The sequence below is a fragment of the Amblyomma americanum genome, chromosome 5, assembly GCF_052857255.1.
Source record: "Amblyomma americanum isolate KBUSLIRL-KWMA chromosome 5, ASM5285725v1, whole genome shotgun sequence".
In the NCBI taxonomy this organism is placed as follows: Eukaryota; Metazoa; Arthropoda; class Arachnida; order Ixodida; family Ixodidae; genus Amblyomma; species Amblyomma americanum.
Window position 1 is genome coordinate 11,574,238 of NC_135501.1, and position 27,626 is coordinate 11,601,863.

Genomic DNA, 27,626 nt, shown 5'->3' on the forward strand with positions numbered 1-27,626 from the left:
TTTTGCTGCAGATTGCTTGCCTGCATCTTTACAGCTTTTCAGCAGTGATTTTTTAGCAGTTGTGGTGTAGTTTACCTTTGTAATATGACGAGGCGTTCCCTCTTAATGTGTGAAATCAACCTCCGAAAATGCATTCGTTCTGCAGGCACTTCATCGCACGGATTTTGTGCATCTCGGAAGGCCTTGTGATTTCAGCGGCACAGTCCGCCGCTGCTGGTCTCTCATTGCTTTATTTTTTTCTTACTCCAGTAGCAAATCTGTTGTGTGCTCCACTTCTGGTATTTTGTGCCTTCTCATTATCCCTCATTGGGTATCCACCGCAAGGCACTACCGTCATGTGGTGAAAAGCTGTGACGCCAAATAAGATGAAATTTGATGGACCGTTGTCGAGGTGGAACAAATTTTGGCCTTGTTAGATTGTCAGGACGTGCTCAAGTGCCTAGCATGTGCATTGTAGTGAGATATTTGTGCCGACTTCAAACTGCCGAAGAACCGCAAGATGCTTTGGTTACCTTGTACAGAAGAACGTGCCCTTTGGCTGAGTCGCATTTTTGCTGTGCTGTGGGCACACAGTATGCAATGTAAGCCTGTTCTGGTTGTTTATACCCAATTTATAATCCTGTATGCTACTTGACATTTTTGCCTTTCAGTAAACAAGTCAAAATGAGGCCTATTGCATATGCCCCTTCCTATTGTTGTTTTTCTAACACTGGCACACTACGCGTTCGACGAAATAAATGTTAGTATACCAGCCTTACTTCAAGCAAGTTAACACGCACTGGATTCTCTTGAAGTGCTCATTGAGAACATTATTGACATTTCGTAACGAAACTATAAAATGTACTGATAGCAAAAACTTTTCTTGTTAAAGGGCATATGGGGTACTCATACAAGCTGTCATCTAAACAGCTGTAGCTATCCCATCTTTCAGTACAAGCACAAGTTATAGTAAACGCACAAAACAGTGCAATTTTAGAGCAATGCGAGCTCAAAATAAAAAAGTTTGGCTCATAACAGCATGAACAGCTGGTGACAAATGCCATAACAGGAGGACTGACATCTCCAGATGTGAGTTGCAGGTAGTGTAGGGTCTGCTAAGGGGTGTGTTCAGAGTTCACTTAAGAGCTAAGAAGTTACATTATATTTCAATTCCTTATAGGCAACCTGTGATGAAGTCTGCTGTGTCGATTGCGGTGCTGCAACACAGCCTAGCAAGAGAGCATGCATTTTATAGTTGCAACCATGGTGCTTTTCCATGCCACCTGCCTGCTTTTATAGGCATAAGCATGTGTGCCCTGTCGAAGCCACATGTGATGTGTGTCAGCTAAGTGGGGTACGATGGGGGCACCTAGGCAAGGGATGTTATCAGCCAAATGTACACTTTCATAATCATTCCTAATGTCGTGTTGCATTTGTCACTGCCAAAGCAGCAGACAGCAGCAGTTTTTAGACGCACATTTGAACAATATATATATATTTTTTTCACAGGAGGCATTATCTTACAGGGAAGGCGTGATAACTCGTCTGCCACCCAGAAAAATTGTTTGAAAACAAACGCACATTGGTGACATGGGCGTGACCAAATTCTACAAGGTGCCAACTGCACCTGTGAAGTGAAAAGAACCACCGTGCGTTGCTTGTGCCTGTCGATAACGTGAACTGCACTAGCACAGCAAAAGCTGGAGGTTTGTTTTCAACCTGTGAAGCTCAAGGAGGTGAGATGCGAATGTACAGAGCGGCCATGTGGAACAGGCAGATTGCAGTGCTGCCTGGGCACTGCAGGCTGCCTATGAACACAACATTGACAAGTGTTTAATCCTGAATGCACCCATTTCATGCGTTTGTCAATGCACCTTGCAACTCTCAAGTCAGTTCTGAAAGAACTATTGAAGTCGCTTAACTTTCTGTTTTTATAAAGCAGCTAAAAGTTTAAGAATATTTATGGTATAGGTATTTGAAAGGATTCCTGAGCAATATTAATTAAAAGTAGGATTCGATTTTTACGCACCAAAGCAGCATCACGTAGAGTGCTTCACAGTTTCAAGCTTTGTTCTGAGCACTGTAATACACTACTTCGTAGTGGTGCGAGTAGCTTCGTTATACAATCATTGCTATATGGACATCAAGTTAAGTACTCTCCTTTTACTACTTTTGCTCTTCTATGTTCACCTTCTCAGGCATGAGTTCCTTGCCATGTTCATTTCATTCATCCCATTGAATGAAGCTTCAACAAATGTGAATGGGCCTCTGTGGTAATGCAGCAGCAAAGCCATTCTGCTGGAAAAACCAGGTTACAGGTTTAATTTAACAGTAGATCTTCCTGGGCTTACAAACTAAACATTTTGACAGATTTGCCTGTCTGGGAGGCAGTCAACGAAAAAAAGTCGCCATTGACCGCCTCCCCACAGTGCGACGTGACTAATATCCTGTTACGTTTCGCCTACGACGCGCGGTATAGCCGGCGCGGATGCAACGGACGCCGGGGCTTCGTTCAAAGTGCGGTCATTTTGGGCTCGTTCAGCGCTGCCGCAACGCCTCCCGCCAAGCGCGTCCAGGCAGGTTTCAATGCCACGTGTCTTCGTGTGTGCGTGTGTGTGTGTGCATGTTGGTGCCCACGCTTGTCAAAGCGCGGCAGCCGGGGAGAGGAGCTCCCCAACTGGGAGGCGAGGAGGTCTGACCGGCGCCGGCTCGGCGGACGCGTCACGTCACGTCTCAACATGTCCGTGCGTCGCCGTCTCGTGCGCCTCATCCCGAGCCGTTCCCTCTTGCCCTCGACTCCGAGGGTATAAAGGCAGCTGCCCCGGACGCCAAGAAGAGACTTCGATTTCTTCCGTCGAGTAACGTGGTCGCCCTGACCGGCTGCTCGTTTGCGATGCTGGAATAAACAAGTTGTTCTGTTGGCAGTCGACCCATCCTTTGCCAGGACCTTCGGACGTTTCCAGCTGTGCCCCAGGCCGCCAGGCCAACGCTACCCTTGGGGCTTGCGACCCATTTGCAACAACTGGTTGCCAGCGGTGAGATCTCGACAACGGAGGCCAGCATCGAAGATATGCGGTCGACTGTATGCTGAGCAGCACAACGACCATCCGGGAGCAGTGCAACGAGCCCTGTGTGATGACTGGTTGCCTGCAGCGGAACGACTGCGCTGAATTCTTGGCTGCGAGGTTTGGTGAGTGCGGGACTTTCTTCTTCTGAGTTTTGCCAGGCTTTTGTTAGTGTCAGAAACAGAGCTGGTAATTGTGGTTGTCGTTGCTGCCGGGTTAGTTTGCGGCAAGACAATAGTAGGCAGTAGAGAAAGCAGCATTCGGAGCAGCCATGGATTTGAAGTCGTTGCGCAAACCGAAATTGCTGGAGCTTGCAAGAGAGTTGGGTCTGGATGTCTCAGACAAACTCAGAAAACCAGAACTGCTAAGGGCTATTCTTGAGTTGGAGGCTGAGGATGACGAGCTGTCGGAATGCCTTGAGACCATTGAGGAGTGGGTGCAAAAAGAGAAAGACGAGCGCGAACGTAAAGAACAAAAAGAGAAAGAGAAAGAAGAGCGCGACCGTCAACACGCTTTGGAAATGAAGCGTCTCGAGGTAGAGATGGAACGCGCTCGTAATGGAAGTCAGGCACACGGTGCAGGAGAACGAGTATCGTTCAAAATGACTGACCTGATGCGGCCGTTTAAGCTTGGAGAGGACATTGGTTTGTTCCTGGTTAACTTTGAGCGAACGTGCGAGAAGCAGGGGTTCTCTCGGGAAACGTGGCCACAGCGCTTGCTCACTTTGTTACCCGGCGAGGCGGCCGACGTAGTCGCTCGCTTGAAGAGAGAGGAGGCAGAGGATTTCGACCAAGTGAAATCGAGTCTGCTAAAAAAGTACAGGCTGTCAGCGGAGGCGTTCCGTCGGAAGTTTCGGGAAAATGAAAAAGGCAGAAGTGAGTCATATACAGAGTTTGCCTACAGGCTTATGTCAAACATGCAGGAGTGGCTCAAAGAAGAGAAACCGTTTGGTGACCACGAGAAAATTCTGCAGTGTTTCGGGCTGGAACAGTTTTATAGTCGGTTACCTGAGAACGTGCGGTACTGGGTCTTGGATAGGCCAGACGTTAGTACAGTGGCTAAAGCCGCCGAGCTAGCCGAGGAGTTTGTGACGTGTCAGGCTCGCGGAGCTAGGGACGGTCAAAAGGGTGAATTTGGCTCCAAGTCTGAGAGGCCGAAGTTCACACCCATGAGAGCAAGGGGGGACACACGTAGTGCGGATGCGAGTGAAAGCAGTCCGACCGAACGTAAGGAGACGGCGGCAGCCGAAGCCGAACGCAGAAAGCGGTTCGAGACGAGGCAAGCGCGCGTGTGTTATACGTGCCAGAAGCCGGGTCACTTTTCGGCGCAGTGTCCAGAAACAAAAACAAAAGTCGTGTTTTTTCATTATGCAGCACTGACGAGAACATGAAGCTTCTCGAGCCTTACATGCGAGACTTCCTCGTGAACGGGAAAGAGTGCCGAGTGCTTCGTGATTCCGCAGCTACAATGGATGTAGTTCACCCCTCTTACGTAGAACCCGATATGTTCACGGGCGAGTGTGCATGGATCAAGCAAGCCGTGGAAGCTCATAGCGTGTGTCTGCCCGTAGCAAAAGTGCTTATTGAAGGACCTTTCGGAGCAATTGAGACGGAGGCCGCAGTGTCATCTATGCTGCCCCCCCTGTACCCGTACCTATTTTCGAACAGGTCCGATCACCTCCTGCGCGAGAAGGGCTTTTGTTTGGTGAGGCTAGCGTTCAGACCTTAACCAGATCGAGAGTTCGGGAGCTCGCTGCAAAGGCGGTAGTTGCGGGGCCGACGTTGTCGAACAATGAGAAAGGGTCGGAGGCGCAGCAAGCTGATATTCAGAGCACGTCCGAACTGAATAAAATTGAGCCTGTAGCGTTGAAGGCACCAGGTACTGGAGAGGAAATGCCCGACACGGGAAAGTTAGAAGAGCTATCTGCAGATTTGCTCATCGCGCCTACGTCCGATGGACTTAATAGGTTGCTAAAAGTCAGCCGGTCGGCTTTGATAGCCGAGCAAAAAAAGGATGGCAGCCTAGAAAACATGCGCTGCAATGTCAAGGAAGGTATCGCCAAGAAAAATGCTCGTTTTGTGGAAAGAGGTGGGGGTCTGTACCGGAAGTATCTAGACCGCAGAGGAGTGGAGTTCGATCAGCTGATCGTGCCTCAGTGCTACCGTCAGGATCTGTTGCGCTTGTCGCATGGCGGTTCGTGGTCCGGACACCTAGGAGTTAAGAAGACTAAGGACCATCTCTTGCAAGAGTGTTATTGGCAGGTTCCACTTACAGAAGAGGCTAGTAGGTATGCGGCGTTCATTTCACCAATGGGAACATTCCGTCCTAAAGTTTTGAGTTTTGGTTTGAAGAACGCGCCATACTGCTTTTCAAGCCTCATGGACAAAGTGTTGCGGGGACAGGAAGAATTCGCCTTACCGTATTTAGACGAAGTAGCGATATTCTCCGCATCCTGGTCTGAGCATATGGCACACTTGCGGGCAGTGCTAACCCGCCTGCGCGAAGCGGGCTTGACAGTCAAGGCTCCCAAGTGCCAATTAGCACAGGCCGAGGTTGTCTACCTCGGTCACGTGATTGGACAGGGTCGTCGCTGCCCCTCTGAAATAAAGGTGGCCGCTGTGCGAGACTTCCCGCAACCGCGCACGAAGACCGATATTCGGTCGTTCTTAGGTGTCGCCGGCTACTATCAGAGGTACATCCCCAGGTACTCCGATATCGCGGCTCCCCTGACGGATGCTCTAAGAAAAACAGAGCCCCAAACAGTCGTCTGGGGCGAGACAAAGGAAAGAGCTTTTGGCGCCCTAAAGAGCGCCCTAACAAGCCAGCCTGTGCTATGATCGCCTGACTACACAAAAGGGTTCGTTGTTCAGTGCGATGCTAGTGAGCGAGGCATGGGCGTTGTACTGTGCCAACGGGAAAATGGAGAAGTGGAACACCCCGTCCTGTATGCTAGTCGTAAGCTGACCTGTCGTGAGCAGGCGTACAGCGCCACCGAGTAAGAGTGTGCGTGTCTCGTGTGGGCCGTTCAGAAATTGTCATGCTACCTATCCGGCTCGAGGTTTATCATTGAGACGGATCACTGCCCTCTCCAATGGCTGCAGACCATCTCTCCCAAAAATGGCCGCCTCCTGCGCTGGAGCCGATGGCTTAAATCGAGGCCCCTAACGTAGGAATCCGCCTCAAAGTTGTTTGTTACTGATGTTTTCTTCCTGAGGCAGGATTTTTAACATATTGCTTTTGTTTAGTGTTTCAATGTGATGACGTGCTTTCTAGTGCAATTTTCCCATTTGTGGACGCGTTCTGAGTGCTGCTTGACTACTGTAAGGAACTAGGCAGTAGTATAAAAGGGGAAAGAGCCTGGCAGAGCTTAGTGGGTTGTGTCGTGCTTGCTGACTGAGCGGTTGCGTTTCGGCGTAGTTCTAACGCTTGCTGGGAACGAGAACAAAAATGGCAACTCTCCCGAAGTCACTTTGCAGTGTCCTGTGTGAACCTGAACCTGAGAACGAGGCCTTCTCTGTGCGCTGCGCTCAAGCAACGCCAAGGGACGACCGATTTCGATTACGAGCATCATCGAGCGACATCCCTCTGGACAGCGGATGCAGTCCCCTGACCATCGGGATCTCCTTCTGCCGGCGGGGCGGTCTGTTACGTTTCGCCCTACGACGCGCGGTATAGCCGGCGCGGATGCAACGGACGCCGGGGCTTCGTTCAAAGTGGCGGTCATTTTGACCCGTTCAGCGCTGCCGCAACGCCTCCCGCCAAGCGCGTCCAGGCAGGTTTCAATGCCACGTGTCTTCGTGTGTACGTGTGTGTGTGTGTGCATGTTGGTGCCCACGCTTGTCAAAGCGCGGCAGCCGGGGAGAGGAGCTCCCCAACTGGGAGGCGAGGAGGTCTGACCGGCGCCGGCCCGGCGGACGCGTCACGTCACGTCTCAACATGTCCGTGCGTCGCCGTCTCGTGCGCCTCATCCCGAGCCGTTCCTTCTTGCCCTCGACTCCGAAGGTATAAAGGCAGCTGCCCCGGACGCCAAGAAGAGACTTCGATTTCTTCCGTCGAGTAACGGGGTCGCCCTGACCGGCTGCTCTTTTGCGATGCTAGAATAAACAAGTTGTTCTGTTGGCAGTCGACTCATCCTTTGCCAGGACCTTCGGATGTTTCCAGCTGTGCCCCAGGCCGCCAGGCCAACGCTACCCTTGGGGCTTGCGACCCATTTGCAACAATCCTTAACCGCCCTCCCTCCCCCCTCCCCCACGCCTTTCACATCACAGCTTTCGTTCCTTTGACCCCTCCTCCCCTCCATACTTAAAAGACGCTAGCTACTGCCCCCAGTCGCCCCTTATGAAGGAGCCGAGCCGGCCTCGAAACGTTGGGTTAAAATTAAAGTTTTTGGTTGGAGATGTGCAGTTTATTAGTCTTCCGGGGCTAGATGGTGGAGCATTGCCTAACAAAAGCCAAAAACAGCACTGAATTTAACACACCCCACAGAAAGACGGACAGGACGGGCGTTGACTCCAACTGTGTTTATTGAAGGGCACATGTAGCATATATATAGCCCGAAGAAGGTGAACGCATGCACATTTCCCATAAGGCAAAAAAATCAAAAACACCACACAGTGAAACTACTCATTATTGAGTATTTTTAAACAATCTATGTTCACTTGCTTGCAGGGAGACAGAAGTGCTACTTACGCACTTGTTACCTCTCTCTTTGATAAAGAAGGCTTCACCCAGTTCGTGAGCTAATCTATCTTTACTTCCAGCTAGAATTGATCTCCCCAAATTGTGGTTCAGTTTTTCCCATTTTTATTAATGCAAGAGCGGCAATGGACAGGTAGGTTTTCGAAAGAATATGATGCGTTCCCTAACGACCTTTTGTGTTCCCCAGCACGCTCGTTTACGCAGCGTCCAGTCTGGCCGACGTACACCTTGCCACATGTAAGGGGGATCTCGTAGACTACTCCTGTGGCACACCTTATGTAGGGCTTCGAGTGTTTTTTTCCACAGCTGAATGTTTCTTTAGCACCGCGGCTAAGCTTGAGGCACATCGTGACCAATTTGCAGGGGGCGGAGAAGACCATAGGAACTCCGTACTTGTTGCCAACTCATTTTAGATTGTGGGACACCTTGTGAATATATGGTATTACCACTGGTTTGGCTTTGCCGAAATCTTCTTTCCGGCATTGCCTCTTTGCCCTACTCGTTAAGTTTCTGCAGCAGTGCCTCGGTCACGGCAGCCAAGACGTGGGTAGGGAACCCTGCTTTACGCAGTCTATTTACCTCACCCTGGAAGCTTTTATTTTATTTTTTTTATTTTTTCCCGCTTTGCAGATAGTAGAGCGTGATGCTCCATATGGACCTCCTTCACCCCGCGACGTCACGAAGATGCGGTGGCGCTGATGTTAGCAGCGACTTTCGCATGGTAGGCAAAACAGGTTCCGCTTGCCCGTGCCTACCGCAGCTGCCCAGTTACCGGCGGCTGCTTCAAGCCTGTGCACTGCAGAAGCAGCATATATTGACCAGCTGCGTCACTGCTGGATCCGCGTAGTAGCATAAAAATATTAAATTAGCCTCGATAGGTTTCTCGCGCATAAATGCCGCATTCGGAAACTGGCTAACAGGCATTGGGCCACGGTAGTAAAGCGCGAAGTCTGGGAGTCGATAGGCACTGCCACTCAATGCACTTAATGCATGCAAGTTACTGCGTTCATTCACCTGAACTTCAGGATAGTAGGCTCATAATTTCTCAAGGAAAAAAAGACATATGTAGCTGCACACGTACTTATCACCTTGAGCCGGAGTGCACGGGGCGCCGACAGGTTCACTCGCCCCCAAGGAATGCGTTATTTTGTTAATAGCACACCATGTTTAAATGGCGCGTTCTGTGACATTTAATAGTTACTTGAAACTGTTTCCTGATATGACGACGTAATTATTTCATTCGAGTAGAAAGAAGTCTGGTAAGTTGTGTCAATCTTGCGCGGTCGCGTTGGTGTGCTTAGAATAGCGTACCTTAAGTGTGCTAAACGCCATATGCTTTTTTATTGCATCATGCATGTGTCATGTTTCATGAGGTAATACATGATCGCGAAGCTTGTTTGGAAAGAAGCAGCCGCAGGCGTGCTACTAACAGACACGTGGCGAGATTGAGAGGGGACGCGGCATGAAAAGTGTTTTCGTTGTAACTAAACTTGGTGCAAATATGAATTTCCTACGCTATACCTGGCGCAGTTCTGGGTAATTATAATTAACACCGTCGTCAAGTCCCCCCAAGCTAGGTCTCTAATTGAGTAGATAGTGCGCAGTTTTTTTCATGCCAGCATGTGCATAAAGCCCTGTTCTGTATGATGACGCGATTAGTTGTTTTTCTATATGATCAGTACTTATGCATGCATAGTTACATGAAAACGTTTCTTACAAAAAATAACTAAGACAATACTGCACGTGTAGGGAAAAAAATCGAGAGATTTATTACGCTCCTCAACGTCTCAGGAATAGTTTGCGACAAATGGAATCATTTGATTTTCATGCGAATTACGAAGGTGAGTGATCCAGTCGCAGAAAATGTGAGAGGTCAGGAAACGAACCTTAAAGTTTATTCCTTCGTTTATTGCATCTTCGCTTTCGCTTTGGTCAAAGAAATGCGGCACTGAAATCAAAGAAATTACCTCACAATTTTTGACGACCACACTTCTAAAAAGCGTAATTTATAAATTTGTACTCAATATTTTGCTATAATTTTTCGTCACGAAACTAGACTTCAGGGCTAGGAAAGGAAATAATTCTAGAAATCAAAAATTTTCACCAAATCGACCAGCTTAACAAGAGGACAAGTCGGCCTGGCTGGTGCGTGGTCATGCGGCTAAAAACAGCGCTAAGCGAGACAGGAGATCGGGGACACGACTCTGTCCCCACTTTTCGCGCAGCGCGATACGTACGTATGTCAGCAGACGATGAGCGCATGTCTGTTCCGGCGAAACAACGCCAGCACTTCCCCTCACTACTGTCCCGAAGTAAAATCATTCCGGCTAGTGCAGAGTGTCAAAACTTGTTTTATTCAATGCCTAGCGCATAAATAAACGGCAGGAACGCTTTCTACATGTTTACTACTAACCATATATACAATACACAGTGGCAAACTATTTCTCTTTATAGGCCGCACGTGGACAACGCGAGCTCGTGTACTTCGACAAATTACTAAGTTGGAAGCATCGACCATTGCTGTGATTCGCAGAAACTAGAAACGCGCCTACAAGCCTTGAAAACCCGCGCACAACACCTATCCGTGACGCCACTCCCCGACCTTTTGCCTACCACGAGCTCGCTAGCGACTGCAGCGCCACCTCGTTTGTTTACAAACATGCAGGAGGTCCATAGGACAGTAACCCATTGCAATAATGGACACTTGGGTGGTTTCGCGCCTTCGTTTCCCGTTTTCCTTTTGTTACTGTCCTCTCAGTTTCTAGGAAGGAGCCCTCTTTTTGTCTCCGCGACGGAACGTGGGGCGGAGGCGCCCTTCTGACGTGAGGCAGCGGCGCCCGGCTGCGGGATCGGGTCTCTGCGGGGTGTTTGGCCGGCCGCACCGCCGCCGTAACGTAGATTTTGAAAATTAAAGATTTTGACAGATTTGCCTGTCTGTTGGGTTTGAAGACTTCTAATGAACTGCACATCTCCAACCAAAAATTTTAAATTTAACCCAACGTTTCGAAGCCGAGTCGGCTTCGCTAGCTACTGCCCTAACGACGCTAGCTACTGCCCTCAGTCACCCCTGATGAAGGAACCGAGTCGGCTTCGAGACGTTGGGTTAAAGTTAAAATTTTTGCTTGGAGATGTGCAGTTCATTATAAAACTTAGATTTTAACTGTTAACAGCCGCACCCATGGGGAGCGCATCGCGCTCTGAGGCATATGCGCGCAGTGTTGTTTTCCATTTCTTTGTTTTTTCTTTCTGTTTTCTTGTTTATGAAATATTCTTTCCTCGTGTTCGAACCTCTCGCTTCCACCGAAGGAAGCTTCCCTCAATAATAAGTGTTGTCGGCGCCCCCCCCCCCCCTTTTTTTTCCTTGCGGACAACTCACCCCTCTCCGCCCCCGCTGTCTCTAACCATCACTTTCTCCTTTCCCCTCCCCCCCTTTTTTCGTCTGTTCCTTTGACCACCCTCCTCCTTTCCCTCAGTCGAAGACAGGTGGCTTGTCGCTCGCTGCTTGTCTCTTGTGTGATCTGTTTGTTTACTCAAATGAGAGCGTTTTTCTCCTCTCCACGTGCATTCCGTGCTCCGAAAACGCGGACCTTTGTGTTTCACAATTATCTTACCCTGATGAAGAACGGTCCACCGTTCGAAACCGTTGGTAAATAAAAGTTTCTTCAAGTGTACTTCAACTCTTTTCTTATGATATCAGCAGTTGAGGGAGTTTTTCATCGTAGCATGCAAATATATATATATATATATATATATATATATATATATATATATATATATATATATATATATATATATAAATTTAAAGTTGAAAACGCTTCGTGTAGCCATAGATGTTTTCAACTTTGAATTTTTGGCTCTAGCAACCAAATACGTTTATCTTTCTATATATATATATATATATATATATATATATATATATATATATATATATATATATATATATATAAACGTATTGGGTTGCTAGAGGCAAAAATTCAAAGTATATATATATATATATATATATATATATATATATATATATATATATATATATATATATAAACAGAGAGAGAGAGAAAGAGAGAGAGACCTGTCCTTTTCTCAAAACTGAAGTTACAGCGATCTTCCTCCAGTTCTTAAGGAGTTGGAATTGGCGCACATGTCCGCCACATGAACAGAGCAACAAGCAATCGGATGCTGGAAAGAAGATGGAGACAAAAGAAAAATTCTAGAAAATGGAGAAGAGAAATAAAGAGAGAAAGAAAAACGCGCTGTCGCCCCCTGTCCACCGAGCAGCCGCGGGGAGCGGACAGAAAAAAAGGAAACCAAGGAGCGGGAGGGGAGAATAAGCGCCCTTCAAGGCAGAGTGGCGGCGAGTACAGAAACAGACGTTGGCGGGATTCACGGAACAGATAAGGATTATGGATGCTGTTGAAGGTGGGGATCGGGGTCGCTTCTCGACACAACCTCGGTCAAGATGACGCCCGCTCCGTCAAGGACAGTAGTGAAGCTGAGTGAAGGATTCGTTAGTGGAGGAAGAAGACTTGGTTTATTTTACATATTTACAAGCTTTTGAGTTCTGAAGTGAGCTGCTTCAACTGCATCTGCAGTCCAGTTTTATACACTGCGTCTTCCCTAGATTCCCCAGGTAGGGGACGCCCTCGCCATGGTGGGTGTGGACAAAACTTTCGCTATCACACACAGACACCTCCGCACACATGGACACGCCCCTAGCATAAGTTGAGCCCGAAGGAGGGGGGTGTGCGTCAGGACCCCGTCAGGCTGGCAGGCGACGTCAGGTGGTCGGCCCGCTCTCCACCGGTCGGTGAACTTCGAAGAAACCGAGGCGCAGCCCCGTCCGGAGATAATCCCCAGTGGTTCTGCCATTAGGCATGGCCGGCGAAGCCTGCAGACAAGCCACTGTGGCGATCTGTTCCCACGCTGGTGCTGTGCCCGTGAGGTCAGGAGTAGTCGGGTCGGTGGAGACGTCGGGGAAAAACGGAAGACAGCCCGAACAACTTCGCGGCCCGGGACAGCTACTCCTTAAAGGGATTTTCGCAGAACCTTGCTCCCGCTTGTCCCACGCAGCACCGACCAGGCGAGCGCGGTAAATGCATACCGCAGACACATGGCGAGAGATTCTGTCTTGGTGGCAATCCTCGAGACATGCTGGCGCCAATCCTAATACCACCTGGCGGCCATTTCTAATAACTCCTCCGTGGCCAGGATAATCTCTTTCGGCCAGTGGTATCAATCCCTTGCCGATGAGAGATGGGCTGGTCTTGGGAATGGGATGACCGGTTATCTTCTGCGAGCACCAAAACAACCCCCAAACCTCCCACGATGGCAAACAGCGGCCGGTTCGGCCCCAGCAACAAGGCTCCACACGACGCGAAAGCACCCAGCATGTGCTCCTGATCTACCAGGCTTATCCCAACAGATAAGGTAATAACATAACAAATTCCGACTCCGAGTGGTTCCGCCATCTAAGTCAACATATCATGGATATTTGGGCGGCCACAACAAAGTCAGAGCCGTGCATGAAATGGATCGAAGTAGATAACTAAACTTGGAAAAAAAACATACATAGGTCCGCTAGTAACACACACACACACACACACACACACACACACACACACACACACACACACACACACACACACACACACACACACACACACACACACACACACACACACACACACACACACACACACACACACACACACACACACACACACACACACACACACACACACACACACACACACACACACACACACACACACACACACACACACACACACACACATGTGACGATTCGTGCACATGCACCGGTGCCACGGCGAGCCGGTCAGTGACTTTTCCTGGAGACGGTTGGCCGCGCCGTCCTGGCGTCGGGTCGCAGCGGAGAGACATGACCATATTTGGTTGTGGCGGAGAAACATGACCATATATGGTAACCGTCGACGGCCCTGTCGAACGACGCTTGAGTGTCCCCGTCATTATGCACCCCTCGAGAGCCACGGGGGAGTGGACAAAGGCGCGGCCACGGCTGAAGAAAGAAGCAAAGGCTTTAAAAGCGGAAGCCGACGGGAGGAAGGGGGAGAGCAATCGGGGCGAGTGGACGAGAGGGCCGGATACGGAGCGAGGCAGAAGACTGGGGCTGCGCATTGACCTGAGCCCGGGGTCTAGCCGTCGCTAACGTTCGACCTTCGCCAACGCGCCTCCACGCCTGGCAGCTCATCCAATGACCAGCCGAGAACGAGGGCAGCACAGCCACGAGGAACTCCCAGCCCGGCCGCTGCAGACAACCAGCCATTCATCGAGCCCGTGCCACACCACACTGACTCAGCCCCGGCGACGACGAGCCCAGCTTCTGTCCCGTAAGCGGCATCGAGCCAGATGCTTTAATTAAATCACTTCAAAATCATTTTGGAGTCTGTGCATCAATCTCCTCATGCCCAGTGTGGACCCAGGGCCATTTTAAGAAACTGGTTCATCACATTGGTGTCAGAAGTGGGGTCCACACTTAAATCATTGGGCAAAAGCTGGACTGCACCCCCGGCGAGAGGAGCTTGAGGCACTGACTATATTTGGTCTAATATGGAAGAAGCCCACTCGAGTGCACAGCCCTTTGGGGCAAGCGTACTTGCATTAGCAAACATGGTGGAGAGATTCACTGGCGACGGTCAGGGGCCGTCTATTGTTGAATTTTTTGACATGTTGGAGCAGGTGTGCAAAATGGGCGGGTTAACGGATGCACAACAGCTGGGAATGGCGAAATGTCGCATGTCAGGGGCAGCACATGATTTTGCCTGGAGAGATGAGGGAGTAAGGAAGGCGGGCACGTTGGCTGAATTTAATAAGCTAGCGTTTAAATATTTTGACAGTGAACCTTCTAGCGTAAAGCTCAGGCGGTTCCTCGACGCTCGGCAGAAGCCGGGGGAAGACGCACGCGCGTTTGCCTCCCGCCTTCGCTTCCTTGGGAACGAAACCCTAGCGCGAGAACAGGGGCCTGATAGTTCGAAGCAAAAGCACGCCAGAGAGCTGCTTCTGGAGCAGATGACGTCCCAGTTCATCACTGGCTTGAGGGATCCGGTGCGCAGGTTTGTTCTGTCTAAGGCGCCGTCTACTATTGAAGGAGCGGTAGAGGCAGCTGTAGACGAGGAGCGTAATGAGTTGCTTGTCTCCAGTGAGGAGAAGGTGCGGCTTGTAACAGAGCCAAAAAGTGCAAGCGCCGACGCGAATGTTACTCAGTTGACCGATAGGCTAGACCGGCTGGAGACGCTCCTCGCGGAAGGCCTACAGTTAAATAACACGGGCAATTTCCGGAACCGTGAAAGGAGGCAGGTTCGCTGTTATGCTTGCAGAGGGTACGGACACGTTGCCAGATACTGTCCCGAGCTAAACCGCGAATCTGGTACGCCAAATGGGCAGCAGCGCGCTCCGACCAACACGGGGATGGAACAAAGATATATTGTGCCAAAAAAACGCGTAGAGTCCCCCGCAGCCGAGCCGTTGGGGGGGGGGGGGGGGGAGAGCAGTAATAGCTGTGCTATTGTAAGCGTTTTTGGAGAATCCTGCCCGATTGCCAAATTCGTGGTAAAACGGGGTCACTTGCAGTCTGTTGGTTGACACTGGCTCCCGGATAACGCTCCTTAAGCAAAAGTTTTTTGATCTGCTGACAAGGAAGGGAGACAGGCAGGTGCATGAGGCCCGAGAATCTCCGAAAGTAAGATTCGTGGGCATCACAGGAGCTGACCTCGGCACGGGAGGACTGTACCTTTTGCGCTTCACAATCGGGAACGAAAGTTTTGACCATCTCAGCTACATTTGTTCCGATGCTGTGTCGTTGCCGGATGGTATATCGGGCCTCGTAGGTCAGGACCTGTTACGGCAGCATGGCATCGATCTCATATTAAGCCAGAACTGCCTTTCCTGTCGCGGGGCTTTGGTCCCATTAGCAAATCGAGAGGCCGAGTACGTTGCACGAGTGGACTATGGGGAACAGAGCGCGAAACAGGGCTAGCTAACACACGCGGGCGTTAGTGTTAGGACGAGAGAAACAGTGGTGCCGCCTCGGTCAGGGATAATCTGTGTGGGAGCGATGTCAGCTCAGATTGATGAGGGACACATAGGAGTCGTTGAACCTATAGAGGGGCTCGCAATAGGACTGAGTGTGGCGGGCTGCTTGGTCACGGTTGACTCAAAGAAAAGGGTTCCTGTCCGCTTATGTAACTACTCGCAACAAGAGCTTCACCTGCCGAAAAACAAAAACATAGCTACATTCTCCACGGCTGAGGTAGATGAGCAGGGTACCCCGATTTGCACTACGGGCCTCGTCAATGAAAGGAAAGGAAAAGAAGGGAACCTGCAGTTTGACCTCTCTCACATCGACTGCAAAGAGCGAGGAAGAGTTGAGGGTCTCCTACAGCGCTACTCGGATGTGTTCGCTGCATCGAAGCTAGACCTGGGAAAGTGCGGAGTGATTAAACACCGCATTACGACTGGCGACTCGTCACCAGTGTACCAACGGGCCTATAGAATTCCCTACTCACAAAGAGAGGAAATGGATAGGCAGGTCCAAGAGCTAATCGACAAAGGCATTGTTGAGCATTCCAAGTCGCCGTGGGGGGCACCGGCACTTCTAGTTGAGAAACCCGATGGTTCATTTCGACTGGTAATAGACTACCGGCGATTGAATTCCATTACAAGGATAGATCCCTACCCGCTGCCACAGGTGCAGGAAACCCTCGCGCAGCTTGGGTCAGCCAAGTATTTTACAGTTGTCGACCTCGCATCGGGGTTCTGGCAGATCGAAATGGATCCAAACGATGTCGACAAAACCGCATTTAACACCCCGTCTGGCCACTTTCAGTGGAGACGCATGCCGATGGGACTTGTTAACAGCCCTGCAGTCTGGCAGAGAACTGCGGACGTAATCTTGGCCGGTTTGCTGGGAAAGAGGTGCTTCGTCTACATGGACGATATAATAATTTACAGCAGCACCTTTGCCGAACACTTGGAGGCCATTGAGGAAGTGCTGGTCAGATTGCGAGCTGCTGGCTTAAAATTGAAACCTTCAAAGTGCCAACTTCTACAGCGGCAGGTCAAATACCTTGGACATATCGTTTCCGCAGACGGCGTAGAACCTGAAGCGGGAAAGTTAAGTAGCGTCCGCGACTTCCCTAGACCAACTGGAGTTCGAGGCGTTCGCGAGTTTCTTGGCTTAGTCGGATACTACCGAAGGCATGTGCGAGATTTCGCCCGAATCGCAAAGCCACTGACTGCACTAACAGCAAAAAACATAGAGTTCGTATGGTCGGAGGAGGCAGAGGTGTCGTTCGAAGAACTAAAGGAAAAATTAATAACCGCTCCCTTTCTAGGATATCCAAACTTCAGCCAGCCTTTCATTGTAGCGACTGACGCCTCGAAGTTTGCAGCGGGTGCAGTGCTGTCTCAGAATTCTGACGGCAAGGAGCACCCTATCGCGTTCGCGAGCCGGCAATTCAGTCCAGTCGAGCAGCGGTACAGTGCCACTGAGCGGGAGTGTCTTGCAGTGGTTTGGGCCGTGCGGCACTTTCGGTGCTACCTCTATGGCCACAGATTCAGGCTAGTGACCGACTGCCAACCCCTTAAGTGGCTTCTAAACGTGAAGGATCCGAGCTCGCGCCTCGCGCGCTGGAATCTGCAACTTCAGGAATACGATTTCGAGATAGAACACAAGCCAGGCAAGGTGCACACTAACGCGGACGCATTAAGTCGAGCTAACCTGGTACGCACCGTGAATGAGTTTTGTCCGGCCATAGATACAAACGATCTCCGCACCGAGCAGCGAAAGGACAAAGGGCTAGAGAAAACATTTCATGCCATTTCTGGGGGGATCGCCCGGGATCCCGACAATTGTTACTTTGTTGACAACGAAGGAACCCTACGAAAGCGCACCCGGCCTACGCGGTCAGGAAGGAAGGCTAGCCAGGTGTGGGAAAGAGTGGTGGTACCAAAGTCAATGGTGCCGCACGTCTTGAGGGTTTTTCACGATGCCCCATACGCGGGCCATTTTGGAGTAATGAAGACGCAAACGAGGTTGGAGCGGTACTACTATTGGCAGGGCATGCGTTCAGATGTTAAAGAGTACTGCGCTAACTGCCGTTCTTGCCTGGAAAGAAAAACTCCGAAAAACCGCAGGCCGGCCCCCCTTCAGGAATTCGAGGAAGTCTCGACGCCTTTTGAGAGGGTTGGCATGGATATCCTAGGCCCACTTCCGACTACGACAACAGGAAACAAATATGTACTGGTGTGCGTTGACGACCTAACGAAGTATGCTGAGATAACAGCACTGCCCGACCAAAAAGCAGGAACTGTGGCACGTGCCTTTGTAGAAACAGTGGTTCTGCGGCACGGCGTTCCGCGGCAGTTGTTAACGGATCAAGGGTCAAAATTTGTGTCGAGGTTGATGAAAGATGTGTATAACCTTCTGGGAATTGACAAAAGACAGACCACCCCTTACCACCCGGCTTGTAACGGTGCTGTGGAGAGGCTTAATCAAACAGCAAGCAAACTGTTATCCCATTATGTTTCGCGAGACCAACAGGATTGGGACCTCTGGATACCGTTTGCTGTTTTTTCTTACAACACGGCGGTGCACGAGAGCTCCGGTGACTCCCCTTTCTACCTCTTGTACGGTCGCGACCCAGACACACCGAATGCTGTGGTTGATGGACAGAGACGGGTGCCATACGGGTCACTAGATGATTATCGAGCCGAACTGACGTCTCGATTGCAAGTGGCCCATGACGTAACAGCCGAAACATTACGGGAAGCAGCCGACAAAAGAAAAAGGCGGTTCGACACTAGGGCTGGGGCGGTTCCTTTCAGGGTGGGAGACCGCGTATACCTTGAGTGTGTGCAGGTCAAGGCAGGGCTTGCCCGTAAGTTAACGCCCAAATGGAAAGGACCTTACCGCATAGTAGAGCAGCTATCGCCGGTTAATTTTCGGATTCGGGAGATCGCAGGGGCCTCAACCGCTGTGGTCCATGCTAACCGGTTAAAGCAAGCACCAACATGCTCGCCTCTTTCTGAAACGGCTGCCTCAAGGGAACAGGAGGGGGAGGATAACCTTCGCACGGAGCCCGCCATTGTAAATAACCCTGCATTGAAAGAAAAGCGGTCAGAGCGGCCGGCACAAAAATTTCAGTCCATGTGATGAACTGGAACACTTCATGCAGTCGCAGCTCGGAGGCGCCCTTCTCGAGGAGGAGGCATTCCAGTCTGGCAGACGTATTCCAGCCGCTAGGTACTACCTCCGTAACCGTGTAGTGGACAGGGAGGCACCTCGCTAAGACTACATTTCCTTGTTTTGTACATTACAAGTGCGCTTCGTTTAGTTTCATTTTTTGTTCGTTCTCTTGTTTGAGATGTTGTACATACTGTTAATTATGGTCTTATATTGTGCACTCGAGTGGTATCTACGGTGAAGAATTGTTCTGAAACTCCGCTCTGGCTCGGTGCTCGTGGGGAAGAAAGGAGCGACTTGTGCGTGATACTGGCCCCAACAGCGCGGCGTGTGTGTGTGCGCGTGTGTGTGTATGACGAATTCCTAATGTTCAATGAACATTCCTTTTAAGAAGGAGCGGATGTGACGATTCGTGCACATGCACCGGTGCCACGGCGAGCCGGTCAGTGACTTTTCCTGGAGACGGTTGGCCGCGCCGTCCTGGCGTCGGGACGCAGCGGAGAGACATGAACATATTTGGTTGTGGCGGAGAAACATGACCATATATGGTAACCGTCGACGGCCCTGTCGAACGACGCTTGAGTGTACCCGTCATTATGCACCCCTCGAGAGCCACGGGGGAGTGGACAAAGGCGCGGCCACGGCTGAAGAAAGAAGCAAAGGCTTTAAAAGCGGAAGCCGACGGGAGGAAGGGGAGAACGATCGGGGCGAGTAGGGAGCCTACATACATGCCGCCTGCCGCCTGGCTTAGGGTGGTGACATCTCTCCCAGTGTTGCCGAAAACGGCCGCTAAACATGACGGGCAGCCATGTTGTTCCCCTTGAAGAGAGCATCCCCGGCTTTCAGTGGCGTGGTCGCTGGGGCGATCTACAACATTAGTTTATATTCTAGTTTATCGGCGTTTCTTTCGAAGTTAGTACCAACAGATGACGCCGTTCCGACGACATAGAGCAGTTCTCAGCGACGGTGCATTACACTCCGAACGGGTCTCTCCTCTGCGCGCGTCATCGCGCCAAAAGGCAGCGCTTATCAATTACGTAAAAAGGGTTCCTCCTCACGATGAGCACTAACCGAGCTTAGGTGTTGGGCGTTCAGAATTTAATGTTATGACGGTAATCAAAAGAGTACGCAGGCCCACTTTTTAATGCTTATCAATTACTTGGTTCATGCGCGGCCTGTACAGAATGTGGCCGTAGTGGCTGTGTAGCTTATGTCGGGCATAATCGCCGCAAGTGTTCTATCGTTGGATAGCTTATGTCGAGTATAATTGCAACGGACTAATTGTAGGTCTCAATTAATTACCGGTAATTAGTTAATTGTAATGTAATTGAAATTTACGCTACATCACTAAGTCGCTGGATAGCTTATGTTGAGTACAATTGCACTGAACTAATCTTGTCTTACCGACCATTAATTAGATAACCGTGATTAAAAATCAATCGTTATGCTCCATCATCAAGCTATATATCGTTGGATAGCTTATGTCGAGTATAATTCCACCGGAGTAATTGCAGGTCTTAATTACCATTATTTATTTGATTTAAAATTGAACCTAATGCTATAGCATCGTCATATATCGTTGAAAGGTCTCGATGAGTAGAATCGAAAATGTAACGGTAAACCGAGCTAACGCTGGTCTATGTAGGTTCAAAATAAAACCACGCAACAGAAGCAAAACAGTAGCACCAAATGCTTATGCATTCACAGCACGGGAAGAGACTTAAGTGCCCCAGTAGTTCTATTACCGACATCACAATGGCATTTGCGTGTGCAATGTACCATTAGTTTGTGCATTTTGCTCTTCTGTGAGCAATTACACATGCTCTACGCAATGAGCTATGCAACCCCATACTAGCACACTGTAGCTTCAGCAAAAGGTATAAACATACTTAAAAAAATTTAGGGAATCTTGAGGCTGATGTTAACAAATTAAGATCGAGTGTTGTAAGCGTCTTAGTTTTGTACAGATTGCCATTGAGTTAACATTAAAGCAGTGCTTCATTTCACATTGCCTACCATTTTTCCACGTGTGCTGAGAAACTAACTTACACAGGGTGTTCAGTAGGAGGCTCAAATGTTCAGAGTGTAACATGAGACTTGCTGGAATGGAATCAGAGAAAGAGGAGCAATACAAACAATGGGACAAGTGAGAAAACCTAAAATCAAGAAACCAAATGACATTTTCAGACGCCTTCGTGTAAACATTCAAGAAGCTTCTTTTATTGCCGACACACTTCTGGCAACTGTCAATTAAAGGGGAGGTGCTCATATTCTTTCTCAAGCAAACTGACAGAATATATAAGCATCCGCAGCCAGCTAAAGTGCATATGAAATTACATTCTTCCATTATCAGCATCTGTGAAACCAGTGAAATTTTTGTACACATATCAGTCACTCCTGTAAAACATATCTGGTGTGCACACTGATGGTGTAATTGCAAACAGGCTTATTATTTTTAAACATTGACCGAAGTAAAGCAGCTTCGTTGCTCAATGAACACTTCTACATAAAACAAAATATACTGATAGCCATGAACAAATTGCATGAGTGCAGTACAGAGGACACAATAAATGGGCTAAATTAGCAGGACTAGTAATGCAAACAACTCAAATGATAATGAGAAACACCACGGCAACTCTGTGGGAGCGTATGTTTTACAGCCCCTAAATAATGCAAGGCATGGTAGTGATGCTCCAGCCACAAAAATAAGACTGTTACGCACTTCACAAAAGACTTGAAACAGTGGTTTACACATTTGCATCCAGTTCCAACACTTGCTCCTAAAAACTTCACCTTTGATGAACACACTAGTGGCACGCACTGTAAATCAGTTTGCTATTTCCAAATGCTGACTGAAGCAAAGCAGCTTCATTGGTTAGTGCACACAATCTGCAAGCAACAGCTTGCTACAGAGAGGTGACATAAAAATATGCTGAAAGACGTGAAAAATTTACAGGCGAGCAAAGTACACACGACATACACAGTGAAAGTGTCAGAGTGCTATATTCGGGTACAACCCAAGGAAGTAGTGGCAGATGCCCCCCGACCGTTTCCCTCCAGCCAATAGCAGTGACCGATTTTCATGACAACGCGGTCAATCCGATTAAGCCACGGTTAACTGCCGTTCATCTGCCACTCCCAGCGATGCAACTTCCCAGCATTAAACATGGTGTCATGAAAATCGGTTGGCGCCATTGGCTGGATAGAATTCTTTAAGGACATCTCCCCTATTTTCTTGAGTTGTGTCAAACTATAGAAAAACAACGAAAGCAAGGCCAAATCATTAACTAGCTGACTGCAAGCATCTAAGCATATGATGTTACCATCCTTCTCAGAGTTCAGACCAGGTTTGTTGCGGCACATGTTTTGCTAGACATTCCATCCACCCTCTGTGCATGCTGCTGTCGTAGATGGATCCTCAGTCTTGTCCTCACATATTTTGTCAGGAGGACCTTCCCTGCCTGAGCATGATGTGTTTCACAGCAACCTAAGTTCAACTTGACAGCCTTGCACAGGGCATTCAGAATGCTAGCAAATGGGGTTTTGAGCACCATGATTTCCTTCATATCTGCAAAAGTCTTAAACTGCTCCTCACATTCTATAAGGACATTAATCACTGCTTGCGTTGGATAAATGAGGTTCTCAGAATTTTTCACGTACTCTTTAAGCTTAATAAGATTGCTATACTGATTTGTAGCATCTCCAACAAGGGCATTTTTGCAGTCACTACAGTTACCAATGGACTTCATGACAGACTTGACCAGGAATCCTCCTAGATAAGCAAGAATGTCACATTCTGCTTCTGTGAGAGCACACACAAACAGGTTTTCTAGCTTTTCAGGCTCTTGGTTTTGTCCTTCATGTCTCTGGATAGTTGGGTCAAGGAGGTCAGCTAGATGCAAGCTGTCATCAACCTCGTAGCTAGAATTTGTAGGTGTGTGCATGAACTGTCCAACACAAATCAGCTTCAGTGCACACTTAACGTCGTATGCACTAGGGACCGGCTTCTTGAGTCTCAACACAGAGAATATGTTTTCGAGACAATCTTGTACGAGCCGGCCAAGAAGCACATACTTGTAGCTTTGGTTGTCCAAGAGGTCTTGCGACAGGCTGAGAGCAACAGTGGTCGATGCCAGAAGGCCAGCTTGTGAAGGCTTCCAATGTGCCGTTGCTCCCATTTTCATTTGACGGAAAGTGCTGCACGTCAGTTCCAAAAGCGCAGTGGCCTCTTTATGCTTTGAAGGATCTATATCGCTCAGAGCAACAACCGGATGTCTGGCCGACATAAGGGTGTACCACCTGCTCACGAGGTTAAAAAACCACGCTGTAGCCTCTGCTTTGGGGGGCAAAATTTTTTGTTGGATTAAATATCGGATAGCAGCAGGAGCCTCACGGAACAATTGCACAGCAATGTTCACTTTCATGGTAGTGAAATGCCCACTGCTGATGTGGATTTCCGACAGCCTATTTGCAATCTTCAGCTCACTTTGACAGTCGTACTTCAACACTGCTTCAACATGCTCCACCTTGACAGTGCCAGAAGGAAGACTTTGTTCCTTAACAGTTTCTTCACCCAGAGTGAATTCTCCCACTCGGAGTAGTTGGGCACGGATGTTCTTCAAGACGTGGGCGGGGTCAGCCATAAAGAATAGTTGCCTGCCACGGAGGTGCGGGTGCGGAATACAGCAGACAGTCTGTGAGTTTCTGTGGTTGGACAAGCCAAGCAGGCGCCAAACTGCACGGTTGGCACCTCCCATGTCACTTGTGACAACAAGCACTCTAAGCGAGATTTGAAAACAAAGCTCAATCAAGTGGAACACAATGTCCTTCAAAATAGAGCCATCTATCGACCTTCCAGTGAAGTGATAGGCGATAACCTGTTTCCATCTCGTGTTCACGCCACCAACCATGAACACAAGAGCATGGTTGGCAACATCTGTAGCGGACTCCGGCAATGTAGTGCTCCCAAAAAAGCAATCAAGCGAGCGATCGTGGTCAAATCCTTGGGAGATTTCCATCTCATCCATGAAGAGCACACAGTCTTTTTCTATGTCTTGCATTGTGGCTACTTTGGATTTCAGGACATTAAAAACTTCATGAAGAACTCCAGGCAAAAATTTAATATTTTGAAGCCTTCGTATTAATGTCCTATTGCATGGCAGTGGATATGATAATGATCTTAATAATTCATAGCCTGCTGTTCCACATGCGCGCTTTATTTGAAGGGCCTCTCGAATAGTCTTCTCAGACCACTTAAGGCCCTTCGTAGTTTTCACCGTCAAAGCCCTTCTCTGGTCGTGTTTGAGGAACGGTAATTGTTCCAAGGTTATCATTTTTTGTTGTGGCGACTGTGACTTCTTTACAAGACTGCGCAGTTTTCTCTTTGTTTGCTCGTGAAGCCTCTGTAGGTTTCTGTACTTTTGGGCCAAGTCCTTATTTCTCTTTCTCAGCTCAGCATTCTGTCTTTGAAGAGACAAGTCAGTTGAAGCCGTACTTGAACCAAGTGTGAATGCAGCTTGAGGTATTTCTTTACTTGATCGCTCATTACTATGCTGTGACCTTTCAGTGCTTAAGGATTCGGCCTCCATGGGTGAAGCTGCGGGCAGAGGAAGTCGACTTGCATCAGTGGAATCTTCCCCACTGGCCTTATCTGTTCTCAGAAAGGAATGGGCAACGCTGTCTGCATAGATAACAGTGTCGACAGCTTTGGGCGGCAGCAAGGTGGTTGTTAAAGGTAGATCATACCCTGGTACCTGAGCACATTGTAGTGGACTGACAGTGTCCTGGGAACTCATGCTGTCACTCAGAGCCGAGTCTTGTGTTTGTTCGGCTGTTGATGCGAAGACAGGCTCTAGAGCAGCACTACCACATGGTTCATTTCCGGTGGGGTCAAGTACTGGGCTTTGTGTTGGCGTGGCCGGACGAAAGCAAGACCGTTTCTTCGGAGGCTTCCGGTATTTCGGGATGGCTGAAATAAAAAATTCAGTCAATAGGGTAGCACTACACTCAAGAACTGCAGAAATTCTGCATTTACAGAAGAGCAACCTAGTACCTGCATAAAACTTACAAATAAACTTCAGGAGTAGTAATATCAGTTGGGTTTTAAGATCCCAAAGCTGTACTGGGGGGCTTTAGATTTCTTACCGCCAGTGCATATTTAACAGCGTCGGAAAGCATGCTACAACTGGCAATGATTCAGTCGTGCAAAATTGTGCTCAACAGCAGGTTGTGTTAGCAGCTGAGGTACCATTGATGCAACTAGAATTACTAATCGTCCTGAATTTTGCAATTTTAGCTTCTGTGCCAGGTGACATAGAACAAATGAGACAGCACAGTATGCAGTCTGCTTTAGGATATTTGTTTGATTCTAGACGCCCCCTTTCTCGCAGGCGTCGGGTGAATTATAAAGAAAAAACGATGCTATACAAAGTATAAACACACTATAGGTGGCCTTGTGCTCTTTGAATACAAGGCTATATCTGTGTGTTACGTTTTGGATCTTAGTATCATATATATGAGTGCATTCAATGTGTAGAGAAGATAAACAGTAGTCCCTTAGGGAAGCAGTGGGTGTTCAAGAAAAGCAAATATAGTAGGGGTAGGCAGAAAGTTAGGTGGCAAAAGTTTTGTTTAGTGCCATACTTTATACCTTTATGGCTTACACGGAAGATTTCAATTGTCATTCATTCATTTTTTTTTCAATCTACAGTGAAAAATGAGCCAGAGGTAATGCAGAAGCCGTTAAAACACGGCTTAAGGTGATTTTATGTTTGAAGGTGCTGTTCGAATGCATGATCCTACAATAACGTGCAATATACATATTTTTTTATGCCCGCGATTTAGTTTTACAAGAAATGAATTGCATGGATCCCAACAAATTTCTAGCTAGGGATCTAGATGCTGATGCAAACATGCGCTGTAGGAATGCTTGGATATAAAAGCCATATCAATAGACCAAGAAGTTTGTGTGGATAATGTGGCCACAGATGGCACAGGAACCGGTTAAAGGGAAGTCAGTAGGATAGGCTTCGTCCTGCTATGGACCTTGAAATGCTGATGGTGATGAACCTTTCTTAGCAGCCTTCTAAAAGCAGATGAGCGCACATTTTTGAGCTTGCACAAAGCAACCACAGCACTACCGTATACGTGTAGACAAATTTCTTTGCAAACATTTCATATGAATGAGGCAGAGTTGTATTTAAGAGATGGATCAAAATTAGAAGCTTACCTCGATAAGTAAAAAGTGTGGGAACCGCATCTGGCCTTAGCTTCTTTAAGCCATCCTGTCTGTTTTGCTCGAAACTTGTTTCTTCAAAATGTGCCTGAAATGAATGGCAGCAAGTACTTCATAAGCATCAAGAAGTATATTCATACCTGCACATAACTGTGACAAATGCTGCAAACCGGAACATGACTAGCGTTACAACTACAGAGCTGTTTCTACCTGCTGTAATGTTTTCACATGCTGTCTTTTACCAGGCTATAGTGCCAAGCTAAAAAAACTGGATAAGGGCTTCCTAAAGGCTTCATATGCATGCCAGTAACCGGGCATATACAAAATGTGTTCTTTTAGTCTGATCTTGGGTTTCCAATCTTTTTCTACCGAATAGCGTCGTACAGCAGAACGGTGCCTAGATAACCAGACCTGTCTGAAAATAAGTTCCTCCGACCACAGCGCTCACGAAACAGCGAACGCGTACAATGTCAGAGAGATGTAGAAATTTATTTTCACTACCTCAGTCATGTTCTCTGACATGAGTCTTGGCGCATGTATTACAGCGCAAACAAGGAAGCGGGCGCCAATATATCGTGAGTGCACTCGCGTGAGAATTACAGTCAGCGAGGGCGAATGCGAACCGTTGCTTCTCGCCCTTGGTGCTCGAGACACGCCGCCAGCGCATCTAAAAACTAACGAGAAGATTGCACCCACGCCCGCAATGCGTAGCCTGTTATCAAACCCACGCCGCGCACGCCGTTCGAGGCGGCCGTGGTTTAATTATCGTAAACGTGAAGCACAGTACACCAAACATAACAAGCGAGCAGGTAACAAAAGAGAAAAAGGTACGGTACTCACAGAACATATGCGAGAAGCAGCAGTGGGTTCCCAGCAGTCTCGCTTTACTTGTGCCAGCCAACGTTTTCTTCGGTTGGAGTCAGCCGGGAAACGAAACATCCGTGTGCCCTTCCTGCAGTGGTTCGAGCACTGCGGAACGCAACACCCGGGCATTGCTGCTGCGTAAGCTTCCTGGCGCACTTAGTGCAACAACCGACAACATATGACTGTCCCACTCAACGATGAACGGCGATGAAGACGCAACTGCTGCAGCAGCTAATGCGCGCCTATGCACGGCGGGGAACAAGATGGCGCGGCGTCTTCCCGTAACCATGACAACACACGCGCTGGCAACATGGGTCTTAGCGGGAGGCGGCATGTGCTGTGTCAAAGGAAGTCACCACCCTAAGCCGGGAGGGGGCGCGACATATAGGCTCCCTAGGGGCGAGTGGACGAGAGTGCCGGAGACGGAGCGAGGCAGAAGTCTGGGGCTGCGCATTGACCTGAGCCCGGGGTCTAGCCGTCGATAACGTTCGACCTTCGCCAACGCGCCTCCACGCCTGGCAGCTCATCCAACGACCAGCCGAGAACGAGGGCAGCACAGCCACGAGGA

At 48.8% G+C, this 27,626-nt stretch overlaps 1 protein-coding gene and 1 long non-coding RNA gene across 2 annotated transcripts in view; both read right to left on the minus strand.

Moving 5' to 3' along the window:
• LOC144132297 (uncharacterized) overlaps window positions 1–27,626 on the minus strand; it is an 86,701-nt gene that overhangs the window by 43,569 nt on the left and 15,506 nt on the right. The gene's annotated exons all lie outside the window — the stretch shown is intronic.
• Window positions 7,467–27,213, minus strand: LOC144133421 (uncharacterized). Its single transcript, XM_077666511.1, has 4 exons — window positions 27,035–27,213; window positions 26,189–26,282; window positions 24,019–24,928; window positions 7,467–7,485 (listed from the first exon to the last, which is right to left on the minus strand). Exons 1-4 carry the CDS (start codon window positions 27,185–27,187, stop codon window positions 7,467–7,469), a joined length of 1,176 nt encoding a protein of 391 aa, XP_077522637.1. The 5' UTR covers window positions 27,188–27,213.

Bases quoted from the DNA above. Each gene is read 5' to 3' on its own strand.
- LOC144133421 (XM_077666511.1), bottom strand. From the start codon at position 27,187: ATGCCCGGGTGTTGCGTTCCGCAGTGCTCGAACCACTGCAGGAAGGGC. The intron at 26,283-27,034 runs GTGAGTACCGTA...CATTCATTTCAG, and splicing joins CTGCTTCTCGCATATGTTCT to GCACATTTTGAAGAAACAAG. The intron at 24,929-26,188 runs GTAAGCTTCTAA...TTTTTATTTCAG, and splicing joins CACACTTTTTACTTATCGAG to CCATCCCGAAATACCGGAAG.